This window comes from Notamacropus eugenii, chromosome 1 (genome assembly GCF_028372415.1).
Source record: "Notamacropus eugenii isolate mMacEug1 chromosome 1, mMacEug1.pri_v2, whole genome shotgun sequence".
NCBI lineage: Eukaryota > Metazoa > Chordata > Mammalia > Diprotodontia > Macropodidae > Notamacropus > Notamacropus eugenii.
Genome location: NC_092872.1, coordinates 541,313,105 through 541,335,706, shown reverse-complemented (window position 1 = coordinate 541,335,706; position 22,602 = coordinate 541,313,105). Strand labels below are relative to the sequence as shown.

Below are 22,602 nucleotides of genomic sequence, written 5' to 3'. Positions count from 1 at the left end.
TCTTCACAGGGGTAAGAGTTGAGGGAGAACAACTTGATCTCCTCCCTGCCTCCCCCACCAAAAGCAATTACCTCTCAGGAGGCTATTACCACTGGATTTGACCACTCCTCAAGGCCCTCCTACCATATTGAGATTTTTTTTAACTAACTTGTGTTATACATAGGTCAAGAAGTGTGTCTGATTCTTTCAGCCAGTCCCAAGGTATGTGGCTATCATCTATCTTAATTCAAAGATCAAAGCACTTCTTTCCTCCCAAATTTATTAAGGACTTGTTCATAACTTGTTACCAGTTTTTTGATTGATTGATTCCATCCAGTTGTGTGGGCCTTCTAGGATTACATTAATTGGGGAGTGGGAGTACCCTCTCTCCATGCATAAGTAAATAAAAGAGCTACACAGAATGAATACAAAATAGTTTGTGGGGAGAGGGAACAGGTCTCTGGGGGAATCAGGAAAGGCATGAGGCAGAAGATGGTGTCCGTGCTGAGTTGGGTAGGAATCCAGGGACTCTAAAAGGGAGAGGCAAGGAATGAGTACACTCAGGGTATGGGGGATAGCCACTGTAAAAGTATTACTCTCTGCCTTATAGCATATATAATACTATTGTAGATCTAGTGTGGGAAAGGACCTTAGAGGCCATCCAGTTCAACCTCCTCATTTAAAAAAAATTAATGGTATTTTATTTTTTTTCCAATTACATGTAAAGATAGTTTTTAACAGTCATTTTTGTAAAGTTTTGAGTTCCAATTTTTTTCTCCCTCCCTCTGCTCCCTCCCTCTGCTCCCTCCCTCTGCTCCCTCCCTCCTCCCCAGAGAGCAAGCAAGCTGATATAGATTATATATGTACAATCATGTTAAACATATTTCCTCATTAATTATGTTGCGGAAGAAGAGTCAGAGCAAAAGGGAAAAACCATAAGAAAGAAAAAGCAAAAAAAAAAAAAAGGGAAAATGGTATGCTTCCATCTGCTTTCAGACTCCATAGTTCTTTCTCTGGATGTGGTTAACATTTTCCATCATGAGTCTTTTGGAATTGTCTGGCATCGTTGTATTGCTGAGAAAAGCTAAGTCCTCCATGGTTAATCATCTCACAGCGTTGTTGTTGCTATGTACAATGTTCTTTTGGTTCTGCTTACTCACTCAGCATCAGTTCATATAAGACTTGCCAGGTTTTTCTGAAGTCCTCCTGCTCATCATTTCTTATAGAACAATAGTATTCCATTACATTCAAATATCACAACTTGTTCAGCAATTCCCCAATGGATGGACATTTCTTCAGTTTCCAGTTTCCAATTCTTTGCCACCACAAAAAAGAGCTGCTATAAATATGTTTGTACATGTGGGTCCTTTTCCTTTTTTTATGATCTCTTTGGGATACAGACCTAGAAATGGTATTGCTGGATCAAAGGGTATGCACAGTTTATAGCCCTTTTCTAAACTGCTCAATAGTTCTAAATTGCTCTCCAAAATTGTTGGATCAATTCACAACTCCACCAACAATTCATTAGTGTTCCAATTTTTCCACATCTTCTCCAACATTTATCATTTTCCTTTTCTGTCATATTAGTCAATCTGATAACTATGAGGTGGTACCTCAGACAACCCCTTCATTTTAAAGAGGAGGAAATTGAGTCATAAGTGGGGGCATCAGATTTTTAACTTGGGTTCTGCTTCTGTGTATATGCTGTTTCCCCCAGCATAACATAAGTTCCTTGAGGTGGTAGATATTTTGTTGTTCAGTAGTTTTCCAGTTGTGTCCAACTCTTCATGACCCCATTTGGGGTTTTCTTGGCAAAGATACTGGAGAGGTTTGTCACTTCCTTCTTCAGTTCATTTTACAGATGACTTGTGGTGTTACACAGGAAAAAAGAGTTAAGTGAATTGCCCAGGGTCACACAGCTAGCAAGTGTCTGGGTCTAGATTTGAATTCAGGAAGATGAGTTTTCCTAACTCTAGGCCTGGCACCCTATCCACTGTGCCACCTTGCTGCCCAGTAGGCACTTATGCCCATAGGAAGCTATGCCTAATTTATTTTTAGATCTCCTTCAGTGTCTAGTACATAGTAAGTACTTAATAAACGTTTACTGAAAGGTGGATGTATCCTTATAAATAAATGGACTGCTGGGTTGGGAGGAAAAGGACTTTCAGAGCCTTAACTTAGAAATGTGCTGCCCTGTGAACATTAGCTGGACTAAATTGGAGTCCAGGCAATCAAGTAACCAATCAACAATTGTGACTCTTTGTTTCTGGGTAGGTAGATGAATAGCATATAAAACTGATCAGATATGCAGTTAGCATTCTCTCTTACAACTTTCTCCAAGAATGTTTATTTTGAAAAGACTTACAATAGTGTTTGTGCAATATTTTTTAGTTTAAAAACTTTTTTGGCTTGTTTTTTTTCCCCTCAGTTCTTAGGAAAATGTTATGAGCGTATCCAGACACACATATAAAAGTACTTACCAAGGAACATTTCAATAACAGATGCCTTCATAGCGAGAACAGCAATTCCTATAAATATCAGAATGGCACCCTGGAGAGGAAGAAACAAAAACACCATAACATTTCAGCCAGAAGTTCTGAATTTCAACTCACTTAATGACAGAGAATCAGCTATATCACTCTGCATTGTCCTCCAGAGCCCCAGGATCCCAACTTGTGTCCTCCTGTACGTGTCCTGCTGAGATAGCAGATGGCCTGTGTTCCTGGCACACACAGTAGCTATCCTAAGCTGGACATGCCAACTGGAGCCATCAGCCTCTTTGCCACTTCTTTTGAGTCCCTGTCCTTTCCTTGGACCAAACAATTAGACAGTGGAAAAAGTCAATCTCAGCAAAATACCAGACCAGGTTTGGAAATTGGCCAGTCAGATGCTGTGCTTATTTCTGGGAGTGTCTTGGGGCTCTATCTTGAAAGTTGCCAGCACGGGGTGGGGTGGGGGCTGTTGGTCTGCAAATGTATTAGGTGGGTGAGCTCTATGGTGGTCTGCCATGCCTTTCAAATTGTTTGGTGTTCAAAACTCTGAGCTAGGGACTCCTTGAACCTTTGCCACTCCTTACTTATACCGAACCCATTACTTATATAAGAGCAGGTCACATGAGGCAGTGGTTAGCGTTGGACTCCAAGTCAGGAAGACCTGGATCAGGATTCTGCCTCTGACATTTACTAGTTGCCAGAGATAGGATAGCCAAGTCGCTGGAACACCCAGCCTCAGTTCTCTCTTTTGTACAATAGTAACTACGTCGCAAGGTCGTTGTGAAGACCAAATTAGATAACGTATATAAAGAACTTTGTATAGAGTACTTACAGGCACTCTGTAAATATCAGTTATTACTGTTACTTACATGTACAAATCAGGAATCAGAAAATCAATAGGATCATAAGACCACAGATTTAGGGCAGCATGGGATCTTCCTTGGATTATACTGCATTTACACTTCTAATCATGGCTCAGATACTGACTAGACGTAGGATGTCGGACAGGGCATTGCTCATTGCATCTCTCTGGTGCTCTACTTCTTCATTTGTAAAATGAGGGAATTCTGACCCTAAAGTACTATGATTTATTTTGCTTTCCATTGAATCTTTCTTGATTATAGCTTTTTATAGTATTAAAAACAATAACAATTAGTCTAAGGGACAAGGCTAAACCAAACAGAACAAGCCACTTTGCTAAACTCTGCCAAATAGAGTTTTGATAAGCTTTAGTCCCTGAAGGAGGCTAGTAACCTTCAGTTAAATGATGCCTAGTTAATAGACATTAGTCTCAAAATATACATGAAGCCATTAAAATCTGCCTTGGGATTCAGTGCAATACAGGGAGATCTATGATGTGTTTTGTAAAAATTTTTATTGTGATGTATTTCTCATATGCCTTCATTAATCCAAGAAATTAGTGTTTGCATACTTAGTAGGTCAAAATAATTCCAACTTGCCTTTGAAATTAATTCTATAGGCCTAACTGTTCCCTATCCTGGCACTTTTCTTTTCCCAATCCACTTCTGCTGATGAACATGGTAAGTATTTTTGCTTTATTGGTTATGTTATCCTTTCCCCTAGGAAATGGAATTTTGAAGTGAAAGAAAAAATGTATATATGATGTATGAACATTAACATATTATAGAGAAATTGGGAGAGATGAAAAAGAGAGAGAGAGAGGGAGGGAGAGAGAGAATGTTTCCTTCAGAAAGGTTTTCTTTGGACTTAAGTGGCCCAGTTGCAAGGTTTGCCTAAAACCATTGGGATTTCAGGATGTGACTAGGAAATGAAATTTGATCTTTCATATGCTAGATGGATACATAAAAATAAATAGGATTCCAGTAAATTCTCTAAGCCCTGAGGAGATAACATCAGCGTACTGAGTCACCAGTGATGGAACCTGACCAGGGCCACTGTGCTTGGTGTAATCAGAATGCTTGCAGAACTCTATCTCATTATATTTTTTGTTTAGTTTACTTGCTTCTTTGCACAGAAACATGAAATGGAAATACACCCTTCAAAATATGTGAAAAGTTCCCATTCTTTTCCATTTCCAAGATCAGGGAGGTCAGCCAGCCATAGATGGCAAACTTCTACTGTTGAGCTGCCCCAAAGTGAAATGGATTGTCTTAGGACATGGTGGGTAGAACTATAAACGAAATTTTTTCACCTGGATGCAAAGCAAAACTGTTATGGGTATGTGTATATCAGTGCTGGCAAAGTAGTATGCTTCAAATATGTAAATTCACTTCTGGAGCAGTTTTAGCTTGTGTTACACAATTTAACAACCAACAACTAAATATATGAGAAAAATGAGAGAAAAATATAGCACATGAAAACAATAAATATTTACTGATGACCTATTATGTCTAAGGTACTGTGATGGCATTTTGTGAGTAAGGGGATACCAAGTAAAATATAAAATATGGAAATGTGATGCCTAATACAGTGATTCTGATTTTTTTTTTCTTGTAGCACAGGATTATTCTTCGTTGAAAGGAATCATGGCATATTATAGTAGAATAAGGAGACTTGTGCATGTACAAGTGATTATAAGTGAAGATGTTATACCATCTAGGGGAGACTCACGCATGTGTAAGTTGCATTTAACTCATGGTACATTTGGAGAACAAACACCATTTGAGAACTATTGATCTCATACTTTAATATTTTAATGACATGAGAACTAATCCTCCTATCAATACAAGTAATCATCTCTCTGTGTCTCAGGAGATGGGGCTTCAGTTCCTGTGATTAAAAAAATTCTCATTTGGTAGCCAACATTCTATTGCTCAGTCTTTTCTGGATTTAGCTAGGCCAGTCCTTGGGTGATACACATATAGACCATGGCTAGGCCAGTATTCAAATCTTGTCTAACTAGGTAGGACCTGCCAGAGTTTTTGTTCTATTTAAATAACCTTGAAGACTCTCTGATTGATACCATCCTACGTTGAGGTATCTAAATAGCATTTCAGTGGAGGAAGACAGCTAGAAGTGAAAAAGAAATACTAACAATACAAGCTGGGATGGTCTAAGAGAAGGCGGAATTTGAGCTTGGCCTTGCAGAATGGACAGCATTTTCATAGGTGGAAGGACTAGAGATGGCATTCTATATGGGAAGGAAGGAATGTAATAAAGTAGGAAAGTACAAGGTATCTTCAGAGAATGGTGAGCTGAATGGGCAGAGAGTTCATGTTTGATGAACAACAAGAGACAAAGCTAGAATGGTAGGTTGAAATTAGATTGCAGAGGTTCTTCAATAGCAAGGTAAGGAGTTTGTACCTCATTATGTAGGCATTAGGAAAGTATTGAAGGTTTTTTTGGGGGGACAGATAATAAGGGTAACATGGTTAAAGTATCTTCTAAGGTCAGTTGAGGATCAATGTGTAGGATGTAGAGAGACTGAAGCCAAAGAGATCAGTTAGGAGGATGTAGTCATCTAGGTGAGAGGTCACTAAGGAATTAGAGTGATGGTAGTGAGAAAAGAAAGGGGTATATATATACGTGTGTATATATATATATATATATACATATATGATGATATGGAAGAAGTAATTTAATTACATTCTTTCATTCATTTTTGTTTCATTTGTCTTATCTCTAAAACTAGGTTATAAACTTCTAGAGGGTAAGAACCATAACTTATGTTTTGTATTGACCTGGTGCCATGCTGAATACACTCAAGAAATACTTGTTTTTCACCTGAACAACTGATATTCTGAGGATTACTATCATAAAAACTGTCACTTGTATCTTGAAATCCTTATTCTAGTAGAGTGTTAGAAATAACAAGTGGGTAGTGGAGCCCAGAACTGCCCAGTAATATTGGGAGAGGTGGGAGAAAACATATGGGAGACATACTAGAGGCTAGCTTTGATGCTTTTGACAGAATGGCCATAAAGCTGCTTCGGGGGTACACTGCTAGCATTTGGTCCAGCCAAGCTAAGCAGCGGATTACTATGCTCCCTTCCCTTGTGAGATACTGCAAGCTCATAGTCAGCAATATCTAGGGGAAATATGAAACCTTTGATTGATGAGGGATTGACTTAAATTTCTCTGGCTGACTGGAGGGACCACCTGAGGCCAGCATCATGATGGCATATCACCAGTCTCTCTTTTGCCACATTCTTTCTTCGCTTTTTCTCTTTCTCCTTCTTTCCATTCACACAATAACTGCCCTTTTCAGACCCTCATCACCCTTTGCCTAGATTATTGTAATAGCCACTTAATTAGTTTTCATGCCTCAATTCCCTTTCCACTCAAGTTTATTTTACAGGCTTTTGCAGAAGTAATTTTCATTAAACATAATCCAAAGATGTGACTCCCCTACTTGACTAATGCCAGTGACTTACAATTGCCTCTAGAATAAAATACTAACTCTGGTGGTTTTTAAAGGCTTATACAACCCAGCCCTATACCATCTTTTCCAGGCTTATTGGATCACATACTCTGTGATTCAGCCATCCTGGCCTTGTCTCTGTCCTTCATACATTACACCTCATCTCCCATTTCCATGTTTTTGTTCTGATCATTCCTGATCCATGTAATATACTTCTTCCTTTCCTCTGCCTTATAAAATCCCTTTTTTCTTTTGAGGCGTAGCTGGGGTTTAGCACAGAAACTTTCTTGTGTGAAACTGACAACTGAGTCAGGAAATGAGAAATATACTAATAGCATAATACATTGGAATATAATTTAATATAAAGGCAGCTAGGTATTGTAGTAAATAGAGTGCTGGACTTGGAGTCAAGAATACCCAAGTTCAAATCCTTCCAGAGACACTTAGCATCTATGTGACTGTGGACAAGTGATTTAATTTCTCTCTCTCTACCTCAGTTTTCTCATCTGTAAAATGGGGATAAATAATAGTACCTACCTCCTAGGATTGTTGTGAAGACCAAATGAGATAATCATTTGTAAAAGTGTTTTGCAAACTTTAAAATGCTGCACAAACGCCAGCTATTATTTCCTCTGCAAGTGCACTCCAGATTTTCTATACCATGCCCCCTATCAGGTACCTTCTTCATTTCTCCTCTCCTCCTCTTTACACCTTTTCAGCTTCCTTTTACATGGTGTCTTCTCTCCTTAGAATGCAAGAGCCATGAGGACAAGGATTATTTTTCTTTCTTCTTGTTTTTATATTCCTAGTGCTTAACAAATGGGAAGCTAGGTAGTGCAGTGGATAGACTGCCCAGACTGGAGTCAGAAAGACAGCAATTCACATCTGGCCTCAGACATAGCTGTGTGATCCTGGGCAAATCACTTCACCCTGTTTGCCTCAGTTTCCTTTTCTGTAAAATAAGCTGGAGAAGTAAATGGCAAACCACTCCAGTATCTTTGCCAACAAACCCAAAATCAAATATGATTGAAAAAATGACTGAACACAAAAAGCCTAAGCAAAGTGACTGACACAGTAAGTACTTAATAAATGTTTGTTGGCTGATCATGTGTTTGACTGACTGAAACAGAGAGACATGAAGGAAACATGAGAAGGGAGTATGGGATAGAAAGTGGAGGCTCTAGGTTTAAGTACTGGCTCTGACACTCATCAGCAATATAGTTCTTAGAACATTTAAGCATACTTAATATCTATGGGCCTCAGTTATTTCATATGTAAAATGGAATACTTTATACTTCAAGTTAACAAAAAGCATTTATTAAATGTTCCAGTCATTGTGCTAGATTTTAGGGATTTACAAAGACAAAAATAAGATAGTTCTTACCCTCAAGGAACTTACTTTCTACCGAGAAGAAAACTATGTCTGCACAGACAAATAAATACATACCAAGTAAACACAAGTAACCTCAGGACAGAGGAAGAGGAATGTTAACATTTGTTGGTGGTGGAGAATCAGGAAAGGTCTCTTATAAGAGATGGCACTAGAGCTGAGTTTTAATAGGAGTTAAAGATTCCATGAGAAAGAGGGAAGGAAAGAGATCATTTCTGTAATGAGACATGCAAGCATGTTTGGGGACTAGCAAGTCATCTAGTATGGCTAAAATGGCTTAAAGCATCACACTATTGTTCTCCATTTCTTTTTCCCTTTCACAAACTCCTATAGAAGGTCAGCTATACTAATTGCTTGACAAGGATGCAAAAAAAAAAAAAAAGGAATGGAGTAATGTGGAAGAAAGATGAAGGAAAAGAAAGAAAAAAACAGCATCAATAAAACATTAAAAAGAACAAAACAAAGAATTTTGGAAGGGGACACAAACAGGGCAATTTTGTTTCTACCATATAAAATTTGATATACACTTTAAACTATTAAAGCTAAAAGCTACACTAAAACTTTTGGGACATGCTGTGAGTACACGAGGAAAAGTAATATGAAATCAGTCTGGAAATATAGGTTGGAGTCCAATTCTAGAGGACTTTAAATGCCAAACGGAGAAGTGTATATACTTGTAAGACCAATTCTAGGGACTATTCTGGGGGTAAATGCTTTATAAAGCTTCAAGGCTTTATGTCAATTGCAGAACGGTGGGCTCTTCAAGAAGAAAGGAATCCCTTCCAATTGGGCAGGTGAGGGGGAAAATTCAGAGAAAGAGAGAATTCAATTGGGGTAGATGGATTTGGAGGGAATTAATTTCAATCACAGGTGTAAAATGATGTGAAAGAAACTTAAAATAGGAGAGGGCAGGATGAGCCTGGGAACCTTGAATAGTTCAGTTTGGTTGAGATATAGTATATTTAAAGTTGGGCACCATGAAATAAACCTATTAATGTAGGTTGAAGAAAGATTGTGGAGGGCCCTCAATGCCAGGCTAAGGGGTTTATTATATTTAACTTTGAAAGGGATGGGCAGCCATCAAGGAAGGTTTTTGGTTAGGGAAATTACATTATCAGACTTGCACATTAGAATGGACTTGGTAAGAGACTGGACGTAGCGTTGTAAGAAAGGACAACAGAAGATGTTTCTGATTTCAAACCTAGGCTGACTGGGTCAGTACTAGTGCCATTATTAAAAACAGAGAAGGAGCAAAGAAGGACAGGCTATAGTGCAGGAAGATGAGTACATAGCATCATAGATTTTATAGTTGAAAGACACCTTGAAGGCCATGTAGTACAATCCCCACATTTTACAGATGAAGGAACTAAGGCACGTGGAGGTTAAGTGACTTGCTCAAAGACACGTAAAGGGCAAAGGTAGGACTCGAATTCAGGGGTTCTGGGTTCACAATATCATGTTGCCTCAGACATGCTGTGTTTGAATTGTCATTTAGATTGGGATGCCCAGAAGGCAATTGGAATCCCAGGACTGGAACCCAGGACTATAAACACATTGAGAGTCTTTTTTTCCCCCAGATTAATTTCTAGCCACCATTCACAGCCAAGGTAGAGTTTCTGTGCTCCCTGGTATTAGTATGACAACATTCATCTGATCTGTGGGGCATGTTTTCTTCATCTCAGGTTGCTCCATGCCATGCTATCTTTAGCTTTGTCATAAAAGCCAAAGCCAAGGGAGAGACCTTTTGTGTGCATTTCTCAGGCCATCATTTTGCATCTTGCTAACAGACTGACATATGGTAATGTTTACCAGATCCACAAAGACTTCTGACCCATAGTAATGCTTTGGAATATTGCACATGGTAATTACATCTCTGAAGTGGTAGTTTAGCTCTTCCATTGCTGTTGGGGGAAAATACTAGTTAGCAGACATGCCCCCTAAATGAGCTCAAGAGAACTGCTTTCAAGAGTTATTTATCTCCTGTAATGGTAGGTGACAGGAAAGATATACATGAGGGAAAACACTTGGTTAGAAAGTCATAGAGTGGGCCATGATCTCATCTTAGTCCCTCTGGTCATTTTACGGGATTTTCTAGATTTCTATAGTCACTGAAGTTGAAAATTAGGATGTCTCTTCCATATGAAGTTCCTTGACCTACTGTGCGTGACATTCCCTGACTTCTCCTAGAGGCTGTGGGATCTCTGACTGCCAAAGTGTCTAGATAGTCTAAATGTGGTTTTATTGATTTGCTTCAGCTAAGCTGTGATTACCAAGGCCCAAAATGGCCTATACTTTTGCTTTTATCTTAAGTTCTAAAGCACATGAGAAAGGCTGGTCTGTCATTGACTTCCATTGCCTTCCATCCATGCCTGTGCTCTGGAAGCTATGAAGTGCCTGAGGGGCTACTTTTACAATCTGTCCCTTGGGTGTTGAATGACAGGTACTGTCCTAAAAGATCTTGCCAGACTAAAACACTGGACCAAATTGAATAGACCAGTGCTCTTTCTATGCGATATAGAGGAAAACGCACTAACTGGAGTCAGAGGACCTCAGTTCAAACCTTACTTTTGATACCATGTTATTTGGGTAAATTATTTAACTTTCCCTGACCCTCAGCTTTTATATCTGTGAAATGACTGGGTTGCATTACATGGCATCTGAGTTTCCTTCCATGCCCATATTTTATTTTTTTGGTCAGGACCTGGGATTTAATCAAGGTAGAGGGCATCCTGGTGAGCCTTCTATTAATGCAGATCGTGACCTATTTGGGAATTTATGGTTTAAGAGGATTGCTTGGGGCTTTGGAAAATTAAATAATTTGTCCAAGGTTACACAGCCGGTATAAATCAGAGGGAAATCTTGAATCTAAGTCATCTGGCTGGCGACCTACTCACTATAACATTCTTCCTCTTAGATGAAATTTAGCAGGGCTATATGTAAAGTCTTGCACTTGGGTTCAAAAAATCAACTCCACCAGGTACAAAATGAGGAAGACCTGGCTAGACTGCAGTTTACCTAAAAAAAAAAAAAAGAACTGAAGATTTTATTGGTTTGATAATTTAATATGTCAAATGTTTGATATGGAAGCCACAAAAGTTAACATGATTTTAAGAGAGCCAAGATCCAGAGCATGGGAAGCAATAGTTCCTCTGTATTCTTCCGTAGTCAGAAGATATTTGTAGAATATTTGTAAAACTGGAATGTGGAAGAGGAATTCTATTTTTCCGTTTGACTTCTAGATGCATTAGGAGTCATGGGTGGAAGTTGCACAGAGGCCAATTTAGACTTGATATAAAGATAAAAAGTCCTAGTAATTAGTATACACAATGGAATGAGCTATCTGGGGAGGCAGTGGGTTTCCCTTCATTGGACCACTTCAAGTAGAGACTAGCTGAATGGTTGTTATAGATGCTGGGGAATGAATTTTTATTCAGGTATTCATTGGACTAGATGGCCTCTGAAGACCCTTCAAACTCTGAGATTCATAAAACCACCCTCTGACCCTTTAGGGAGATCCAATCACAGAAGACAAGGCAGTCTAGGCAATTGGTCTTTCAACTTTCCTCAAGCTACTAAAAGCAGGGATACCATTACTATGGTACTAGTATGTAGTTGAGGAAATGGAGGTGCCAAAATTTAACTTTGATACTTTAACAAATAAATCACATGTTCAATGAGGGTGCTTTTCTTATCAATAACAACTCCTCCACTATGACATCCTAGGCAATTCATGTCTATGCCCTTCTATAAATGCTTCACAGAGGATCTGGCCCACATGCAGGGGACAGCTTTTGGTGAGCAAGTAGCACTCACCTCCCTATCTGTCTCTTATGTCTCTACATAACTCTTGTTATGTAGCTGACCCACCTCTTTTCCATCCTTGGTGTTTTTTTCCCTCACATTTCTTTTATAAAACTCATTGTGGTTACATGCTGCAACCTAGTTATAACCAACTCAATTGCTTTTGGGTTAAGGATTTAGTCATCAGATGATCTACATTTAAATATCTTCTTTATACTTTACTACCTTTATGACCTTGGGCAATTTGCTTAACTGGGTCTCAGTGTCCTTATCTGTGCAATGAAGTGATTGATTCTGCAAAGCAATTTGAAGTTATGCTAACAAGGTAACTAAAATATCTATACCCTCCAATCCAGAGATTCCATTTCTAAGTATCTAACTTGAAAAGGTCAATAATAAAAAGAAGGGGCTTTGAGAGGCAAAAAGCAAGGGACATTATGGTGCAGGAAGGCAAAGAAATGGAAATAGAGTAGATATCCATTGATTGGCAAATGACTAAACAAGTGGGGATACACAAATAGAATGGAATATCACTGTATTATAAGAAATGACAAGATATGATGGATCAGAGAAACATGGGAAAACATGAGCTGATGTAAAGGAAAGCAACCAAGAAAATAATAAATAACTATGACTAAGATAATGAAAATACCATGTTTGGCCCCCAGAAAGAGGTTATAAGAATGTATCTCCCTCCCTTAAATGCAGATATGGGGGAGGGATGTCTATGGATATGGAGTCTATGGAGAAGTACACATTAATATCTGACTTTATTAACATTTTAGTTTTGCTAAGTTGTCTATTTTGTCTCTAAATTTTTTGTTATAAAAATGACTTTTGAGGGGGAAAGAAGGAATGTATACATTGGAAAGTATAGCTGACTAAAAAAACACATTAATAATAATTTTTTTAAATGAAAGGGTTGGACAACATCAGAGGTTCGTAATTTTTACATCATGGACCCCTTTGTCAGATTGGTAAAGCCTATGGACCTCTTCTCAGAATAGAGTTTTTAAATAATTGAAACAAATGTTAAATTTCAGTTGGAAGTTAGTGAAAAAAGGTGTAATATTTTCCCTCTCATTCAAGTTCATGAATCTCCTGAAATTCAGCATTAAGAACACCGGACTCTGATCTCCAAGGTCTCTTTCAGCTCTAAAACTATCTTTCAAGTTCCATAAATTAAAGAAAAATGAGGCAGGACCATGTGAAGGTGAAAGAGCTTGCCAACAAATGTTTACATAGACCACCTGGACTGTCTCTCACTCTTTAGTGACTTTCATTTAGTTGTTTGTTGGTTCTGCCAATGATCTTGCCTTAGGTTTATAGCCTGTACAACGAGATGTGATGCATCCCTTTGACCTCTCTTCAGGTCATTGCTGGCCAATTTCTTCCCTCTGCTATTTGTTCCCATAGTTTGTTGAGAGAGGAAAAGAACAGTGAGAATGTGCAGCATAAGTAAAATGTAATCATAGCCCAATCATATCAATAATAATAACTAAGTCTAAAAGGACATATCATTTGTCTTTTTTTTTGGCCCAAGCAGACGTCATCTACCCACTCAAATAGTTAATTGCAAAGCTCCAAAAGAAAAAGCTTGACCTATGTTGCTGTAGGCTGTCTTGGGTTGTCAAGGGCTCACATATTAATGATATCAGCCTTCTGTTATCTCTGCCTTCCAGTCACCCTTTCACTTTTCAGAATTCAGAACTTCTCACTTCCAAAGGCATAAGCCAGGCTGAGCAAGCTCACTTTCTCTTTAAAGTCCTATACTGGCAGTGAATGTTTTCTAGCAATGAGAGTCATGAACAGGCTAAGAGCAGAACTGCCAATGACCCAGTAACCTGGCAGGTGTATTCAGACTTTACCCCAAGGGCTAGTTTTTCTTTCTTTCTTTTTTCTTTTTGTCATCTGAGGGAAAAGAATGTCAGACTAGTATAGATCACCTCAGGGATGATTTTATGAATTTTTTATCACATGTCCACACAAAGCTTTCTCTTTTCTCTTACATAAGCTCAGGGAAAGAATGTAGGGGGAAAATAATATGTATTAACTTTCTCTACAGAGAAACAAGTTACAGTCTTGTCAATGAGGAGACCTTTATCACAGAAAGTGATTTTCTGAAATAGTGCGAGTCATAGGAGGGCAAGATTACACCTGTGACAAGCCACTAACCCAGGTCCTTGGGGCAAAGATAAATGATCTCCTTCGGGAATGGCTGCCTGATGTTCTTAATGATTAAGTATTGCTCAATATCTTCTCTGTGGCATCTTTCTAATGGACCCGTTCAATGTTTCTCAAGCCAGAAGACAGTCCAAGGAAGTTTTGGGCTCTTCATTTTTCAGGGGTTCAAAATCAAGGAGAAACAGAGCAATGACTTCCCTTTCCCTGACTTTCTTCTCTCAATACATGCTAGTTGGGTGACCATGGGGAAGTAGCTTAGCCACTCATTATTAAAGTGTTTTACAAAAGGAATATTTTTCCTCTAATTTTCAACTCAAATATGGTAAAATCTGCTGAACATTAGGGCTTCAAATGTTGAGATGAGTCAGCTGGTACAATAATGAGCTCAGTGCTAGGGAAGAAATTTTGTGCAGTGACTGTGACACTGTTTGCCCACTTCAATCTCATCCTATAAGGATTTCTAGGTGCCTTCTATTACCAGGAACAAAGACTTTATACAAAGACAAAAATGGAAATAGTTCCTGCCCTTAAGGTTACATTGAAAAGATAGTGTTTTAGGATTTAATTAGAGAAAACAAAGTACTCTATTTAACTAATTGAAGCTAATTCTCATTTATTCAACCAATGTCTTATTGAGCCCTTGTAAAATACAAGTAGAGCCATAGCTAGGAGTTCAGGGCCTAGGAGGCTAATCTCAGTTGCTAAAGGGAGATCTGGGGAGAAATCTTGGACTTTGGGATCTAAGATCTTATAGGAGTAGGAACCTCCCATGGAACAAAGACAAAGATCTAGGGACAGTCTCGTGGATGGAAACCTCAGGACATTGCTGCCATAGAGACCACTTCTAAGGGAGAGAGCTCATTAAGACTGAGTCAAGGAAAGCTCAATGAGATGCAAAAAGGTCTTGGAGTCCTGCCTCTCACCCTCATTGCCCCCACTTTCATAAGAACCACTTTGAAGCCAGGTTCAGCTGCTCAAATTTCCTAATTTCCAGAAAGAGGTGACAGACAAGGGATACAACAGTGGGGAAAGCAGGCAGGCCCTTGGAGACAGTGACCCTTAGGGCTTAGCACAGTGCCTGGTACATAGTAAGCACTTACCAGATACAGGTTTATTGATTACAAAGGCACCATGCCATAGCTATGGCTATGCAAAATTAAATAAGACACCCAAGGAATAGGGTGATACATGTTTCCAAATGACCATAAAACAAAGTAGCATATGGTAAACCCCACAAAAGAAATATGAATGCACTGCTAAAGGAGTTTATAAGAGGAGACATTATTTGGTTGGTAGGCAGATGGGAGGCCAGAGAAGGCTGCATGAAGGAATTCTTGGTTCTAAAAGGCAGAGCTGGAAGGAATGGGAGGAAGCTACAGAGAGGCAGATTTTAGTTCTATGAGTATTTCAAGCAGAACTATCCAAAAGCAGGATGGATTGCTTAAGCAGATAAGAGGTTTTCCCATAGAAGCAGGATACAAGGGACTATAGTAGTTATCCCTTCCACATTGCCAAGGTTAGGGATGTCCCCATGATCTGGAAAATCCATATAAAACATTTTGGCCCTTCCTTAATACCAGAGAAGTCTGAATTATTATGGTATTAAAAGATATGTTGATATTATACAATACTATACATATATTTTATGCATTTCTGAGTTTCTAAACTTTTTCTATGTTGTCTGCTGGCCCCAGTGTGTAGTTTGCAGCTTCTGCAAAACTCCCCAAAAATTCCTATTTAATTTTTTATGCCAAAACCACAATGGGAAAAGTCACACTATGGAAGGGATAATTGTAGAAAGAGGAAAAAATTTATGCAAAAAGGACCTAGTTTTAAATCTTATTAAAGATACGTAAAAGCTGTGTCATGGTAGATAAATTATTTAACCTCTGAGCCTCTGTTTCTATGTCTGTAAAATGGGGATAGTGATAATGCACTTCCTGCTTCACAAAGTTGTTGTGAGGAAGGTGCCCAGCAAATCTGAAAGGCCTAGTTAATATCTGTGTTTGTCCTTTATTTTCCAAGAAGACCATGGCATCAGGGAAATGATGACACGACTTGCACTTGACTTTGTTTTGAGTGAGGGAGGGCTGTGCAAGCTCATCAACCTAACTTTCTCCTCCTGGGTCCACTAACCAGATATTCACCAATGCATCAGGATGACTGGATATGGCCAGGATGCAATGGGAGACCTTGACCTTTTTAGGCTGGCCTTTTCAGGTACTCATTTAGAGGGAGGTAATGCCCATATAGGGATGTAAATAGTTTGCTCATATTAAATAACAAATTAATATGAATTATTGTGAAATCCTATGATCTTGTGACCACTTATTAGGGATGATACATAGTGGATTTTTATTCAAGTATAGATGAAATATGAAATTTGTATTTACTTGTATTAATTATATTTACTTTTGTATATATCTTTTATATATGTACGTGGGTACATACTGTTATCCCCAGTAGGATAAAAGCTCCATGAGGGAAAGGATGCTTTCATTTTTGTTTTTGTATCTCCTGTACCTAGCACATAGCAGGATTTAATAAAAGTTTATTGAGTGATTGGCTTAAATGACCTCTGAGGTTTCTTCTACTCAGTAATTTTAGAAAGAAGTGGTATTTGAAGTAGGACTTGAAAGATAGGGAAAATCTGGGTAAGAACAGATGGAGAAAATAAGGACATTCCAGGCAGAGAGATGTGCCTGATCAAAGACTATGAAAGTGAGTCATTCTCCCTTTAAGTAACTAATTCTCCCACTGCTTTGTTTGAAGATTTCATATCAGAGAATCCCTAGGAGTTAGAGCATCAAAGTCTGGGATTTGGGAGGGAGGCCCATTCCTTGTTATGTTATCTTGTATTCTACTAGTTTTCTTTAAAAGAATTAGATAAGTTCAATGGCTTTGATATTTATTATCTGATACACCTCAAGAGATTTTCTTTTTTTTTAAATTTTATTAATTGTATTTATTTTCGGTGTTCTACAATCACTATCATATAACTTAGATTATTTTTTCCCCTACCTCCCCCCTACTCTCCCCCTCCCTCCCAGAGACCTATATAATTTTATATAGGTTCTACACATACATTCCTATTAAATACATTTTCACTATATTCATGCTGTGTAGAAGAATTAAAATGAATGGGAGAAATCTGATAGCAAACCAAAACGTAATACAAAAGAAAATGATCTGCTACATTCTGCAATTGAATTCCATAATTCTTTCTCTGGATGTGGAAGGCATTTTGCCTTAAAAGACCATTGGGAATTTTTTTAAGTCTTTGCATTGCAATGAAGTTCCAAGTCTACCAGAAAAAACTCTCACATACTGTGGTAAGAAATTTTCAAAATATGCTTATAGCCAGCTCTTCAGCAGGGGTGAGAAACCAGAGGTCCTTGGGTGTGGCCTTTTGACTGAATCCAAGTTTTACAGAACAAATCCTTTCATTAAGGGTATTTGTTCTGTGAAGTCTGGATTCAGTCAAAGGCCTGTGCTTGAGGACCTAGAGGGTCACATGGTACCTTGAGGAAACAGGTTCTCCATTCCAGACTCTTCAGCCAAATAGGAAAGCCCAACCAGAGTAATTTGCACTGAGTTATCCAATCCTGAATGGAATCCAATAGTGTTACTTTGAGGATTTTCACAAGGCTGTTGCTCAAGAAATATATACTAAACTGAACTGAATTAAACCTAAACATTTTTATTTAACTGAGTCATGAAGCTAACAAAAAATGACTCAAAGTTGTTTGATTTTTTTAAAAATAGTGTCAATTTGAAGCAGAAATATATTTTCTCAGACTATTAGCAGTATGAGACAGCATTGCATAGAGGAGAGAGAGTTGGCCTTGGAATCAAAAATGCCTGTGTTCATGTTCTCCCTTTTTATTGGCAATGTGACCTTGGCCAAGTCACTCAGTTACTCTTACCATCCCAGGCAAGTCTCTAAGACTATAAACTGTTACATAGTGCAGCTATGTGGTGTAGTGGATAGAATGCTGAGTCTGAAATTAGTTCTGAAGCCTAAATATGAGTTCAAATCTGGCACTATGATAGTTTCTGCAGAAATAAAAATGAATTTCATACAGATAACAATAAAGAGGTATATGGTGGATAAGAGGCAGTTGTAATATCTCATCAATAAGGTACTTTAAAAAATAAGAATAAATTATCATCAAGGAAATGAATGATAGCAAGAAAAAAATTTTGCTTAAAACATGGTAAGGATTAAGGACTTCCTTTTGATGTCAGAAGAAAGAGAAGATTGCCTTGGGTTGGCTCCCTGTGGTGAACTTCTGGGAGCACACAGGATAGAAAGGCATGGATTTGTTGCAATTTGCATAATTAGAGAGAACTTTCAGATCAATGAGATCTTGGATTCATTTGAGTCAAGAAAAGCTTTCTAATAATTAATTTTTAATTAATTAAGCTACCCCAAAGTAGAATGGCCTCCCCTTTACTGGAGCTCTTCAAACAAAATCCGTTGTTGAGTAGGTTGTATTAAGGATTTATTTCCAAGCAAAGGTTGAACTAAATAGTCACTGAGGTATCTTCCAACTATGAGCCTGCAATTCTCTATCATTAGTAACAGCAGTAAAAATAATGGTAATAGTGGATATCTATACGGCTGTTGAAGGTTTGCAAAATGCTTTAAGTAAGTTTTCTCATTTGCCTCTTATCGTACTTAGAGCAATGTATAGCCTAGCATATAGTAGGTGCCTGTTGAATTAAATTGAACTAACTTCAGGGAAGCTCATCATCTGAAAGGCGGGATCATAGGTTCATGTATTAGACCTGGAAGGGACTTTGGAGGCTTACTGTCCTGGGTTGAGAGGGTCAATTTTGTTGGGGGGGTGTACAATAGAACCAGCAGAGTGGATGCAGTATAAATAATACTGGATTTAGAGTTAGAAGACCTGAATTCAAATTTTGTCTTTTGACCAAATGAGTTTGGTCAAGTCACTTAACCTATTTTCCTATCAGTTTTCCCATATATAAAATGAGGAGGATAGATTGAATGACCTCTAAGGTCCCTGACAGTGCTAAGTTTGAGTTAAAACATTTCTACATTTCTAACATTTCCAGGTTGGTCCTAAGATAACAGTCTATTGTCTTTTCACAGCACCAATCTGCTTTCCTGCCATATGATTTCTACCCTAGGAAATTTAGGGATCAATTGAGAAAGTGTTGAAATTCTAATAACACAATTCATAAGCCATTTCAATGAAACAGTCAACAAATTGCCCATTTGTTGAGTACCCAGTATATGCTGGACTCTGGAAGCACAACAACAAAAGGGAGATTTCTACTGTGTCTTAATAACACATGTATTTTCATTATATTCTAATGGAAAGCTACACAAAGCACAGAAATCTATCCAAAAGCAGTACTTGTTTGGCATATGGAAATTTTATTTCTTCAATTTTTCCCCACGTGAATAATTTTATAAAATTTATATAAAAGTCTAAATCCTATTAGCTACTTAATGACATGTAAGAAGAAAATGGGGCTTTGGGATCAATCATTAACATTTTCTGTGTTCCTAGTGAGGTATATGCTTTCATTACCAAGACACAATACAGACAAAGCCATTTGTTTGACATATTCCTCAAAATGAAGTTTAATCCCCAGGAGCCAGTCCATGGCAATTAATAATGCAGCATCTGTAGCCTTACAGTTCTTAAGCTGACAGTCCTTCAAAGAAAGGGAGGATTTTAATTAATCAAATCAAAGCTCAGTTTACATAGGATTACAGATTGAGAACTGGAAGGGACCTCAGAAGTCACTGAATCCAACCCCTTCATTTTCCAGATAAGGAAAGTGAGGCTCAGGGAGGTTAAACAGCTAGCCTCAGTTTACATAGATAGGAAGTGGCAAAACCAAGATTTGAACCCAGGTCTTCTGATTCTACTGCTTCCTCTTCTAAAGTAAAGCTCAAGTTAACATTCAAAAAAAACCATACAAACAAATGTCATTTGATCATGATCTGCCCAAGGATATCTTCATCTTTTCAGAGCAAAAATTAAATAAATAAAATAAATAAATTTCAAAATCACCCCAGAAAATATTAAACCTTTTTTTTTTTTAAATCACCATCAAAATGCCCCGATTTATTGCACTGGGAGGTGATGACAAAATGATATATTTTTTAAAGTGCTCATACTTTTTAAATGATTTCTGTGGCCAACGATGTATAGTTGCAGTTTTACAAGATACCTTAAGAAAATTTTGAATTCCATTTTCTAATAGTTGCCAGCCCTATTCCCCTAAAGTGTTAGGAGGAACCCATTATCAACCCTCATTATTTGGGCTAATTCTCTTAGCTCCACATGAGCAGGAGGTATTTGTTTCATGTTTATACTGGTTTGACACAAATCATGCTTTAAGAGATCACATATCCTGTCTCCCCCTGAAGAGTGGAGCTGCTATGGCAGACTTTAACAATGCCATTCATTCCCACAGGCTTATCCCTAAAAGACTATTCAGCCTAAAACACACACACACACACACACACACACACACACACACACACACACACACACACACACACACACATACACACCCCATAAACAGACTTCATAAGCCAAATCCCATAAAGTTACCTGAAGAGAGAAACACAGAAGCACAGAAATCAATTTCACTTTTAACTTAGTATGATGATGATCATTATTTCCATTTCTGACAATACTTTTCTTAATTAAACAGACCATAAGCTCAAACAAAGCATGAAGAGATAAAGGAAAAAGTAAAGTAAACAAATGTGTAAATTTCAGACCAATATCATGTAGTTTCACTTCTCTCCACCACAAGCAGTTGGTTTAAATATGTAGCAGAAGAAACAGATTGCACGTATCCAAGAGTGGAATGAAAGATACAATAATATGCATATGTAGCATTACCTTCCCTCTAAAGGATTCCCTCCTGGAACCCTTAGTAATTTGCCAGTAAGGAAAGTCAGATAGTGCCACTACGACTGTTTCTTAATAACAAATAGATTTTCATGATCTTCTAACAATGGAAAGCAGACTCTACACAAAGCCCAGAAGTTGAGCAGATAGACATACCTTATTTGAAGTGTGCAATATTTTTCAATTTTTTTCCACCACTGCGAAGGAATATCCTTTCCCACCCAAGCGTTTCTGCATCCCAAATTCCAGCTAAATTATCTTAAAGAAGAAAGAAACAAAGTAGAGATCTGAGCACCTTTTTTCTCTTCCTGAGAGTAGCTAATCAAACATTCCCCTTGGCCTCTCAGCACTTTGAAAGACACATTTTACACACACACACACACACACACACACACACACACACACACACACACACACACACACACACACACACACACACACTGCTCCTCACCCTCATCTCACTGCTGAATTAGGCGGTCCTCTTTTAAATTTCCACTCCCACTGGGTTTTTTTGGGTAGGAATTTCTAAATATTCCCTTCTAGCCAAAAACACACGTCTTCAGCCAGCATACTTAGCAAGTTCCAAAACAATCAAGAAGGGCTGGGGGTGAGGGTGGGCAATGCAAAGATTAAATTTTTTCAAAACCAGGAAAATCTACACAACCATGAACTAAAGCAACATTCACAATTTTTGGACATTGTTTTGGGTTCTGGTAAAATTCTCATGTTTTGAAAACATGAGGAAAAAAGTGGAGTAGCAGCCTACCAAAGAAGGAATTAGCTACTTCTAGGTAACCAGCTAGACTCTTGTTTTTTCAGCAAAAGTATTTACTTGGACTACATGTTTTTTTCTCCTTTTTTACTCTTCCTTTCTTCCTCATCTTTCTTCCTTTTTTTACCTTTCTTTTTTCCTTCCTTCCTTCCTTCATTTCTTTCTTTCTTTCTTTCTCTCTCTCTCTCTCTATTCCTCTCTCTCTTCCTTCCTTCCTTCCTTCCTTCCTTCCTTCCTTCCTTCCTTCCTTCCTTCCTTCCTTCCTTCCTTCCTTCCTTTCTTTTTTCCTTCAACAAGAAGATCTTGGTTTTTGCTTTCTGGTAATAGAACATTGTGTGGTTTATTAGTAGATGACAAATATGAGCTATCTTTCAAAGAATGTGGTAATGAATTTAACATGTCAGAAGCAAAATACTGCCCATTTCAGATTATTTACTAATTATTGCTTCTATTTGACTTGAAGGTCTATAAATAGCAAATGCTCACTATCGTGTCATAACAAAACTCTCCAATTCAAATCTCTTTCCCAGTGACATTAAGCATCACTCTTTCAAAATGTGGACGCAGCAAAGAGTCATTTCTCCTCCTGCTGGGGAATTTGCACTTATACAGCTTGGTAGAAGTAGGGAATTCAGGGAATTATGGAGCCTCCTAGATGAAAGGAATCTTAGAGAGTGCCCCTCATTTTGCAGATGAGGAAAACTGAGGAAAAAATGTAAAGTGACTTACCCTAGGCA

At 38.1% G+C, this 22,602-nt stretch overlaps 1 protein-coding gene across 4 annotated transcripts in view; it reads right to left on the bottom strand.

The window, feature by feature from the left end:
• Positions 1–21,534, bottom strand: part of VIT (vitrin) — a 147,219-nt gene extending 125,685 nt beyond the window's left edge. The window contains exons 1-2 of one of the 4 annotated variants that reach the window (XM_072634156.1): positions 21,250–21,534; positions 2,460–2,529 (exon numbers count right to left, since the gene is read on the bottom strand). In XM_072634156.1, coding sequence (XP_072490257.1) covers positions 2,460–2,490 — 31 coding nt within the window. In that variant the 5' untranslated portion in view covers positions 2,491–2,529; positions 21,250–21,534. The remainder of the gene's footprint in view (positions 1–2,459; positions 2,530–21,249) is intronic. The other 3 variants (XM_072634154.1, XM_072634155.1, XM_072634157.1) reach the window with 3 other exon arrangements.
• Positions 21,535–22,602: the final 1,068 nt, after the last annotated feature.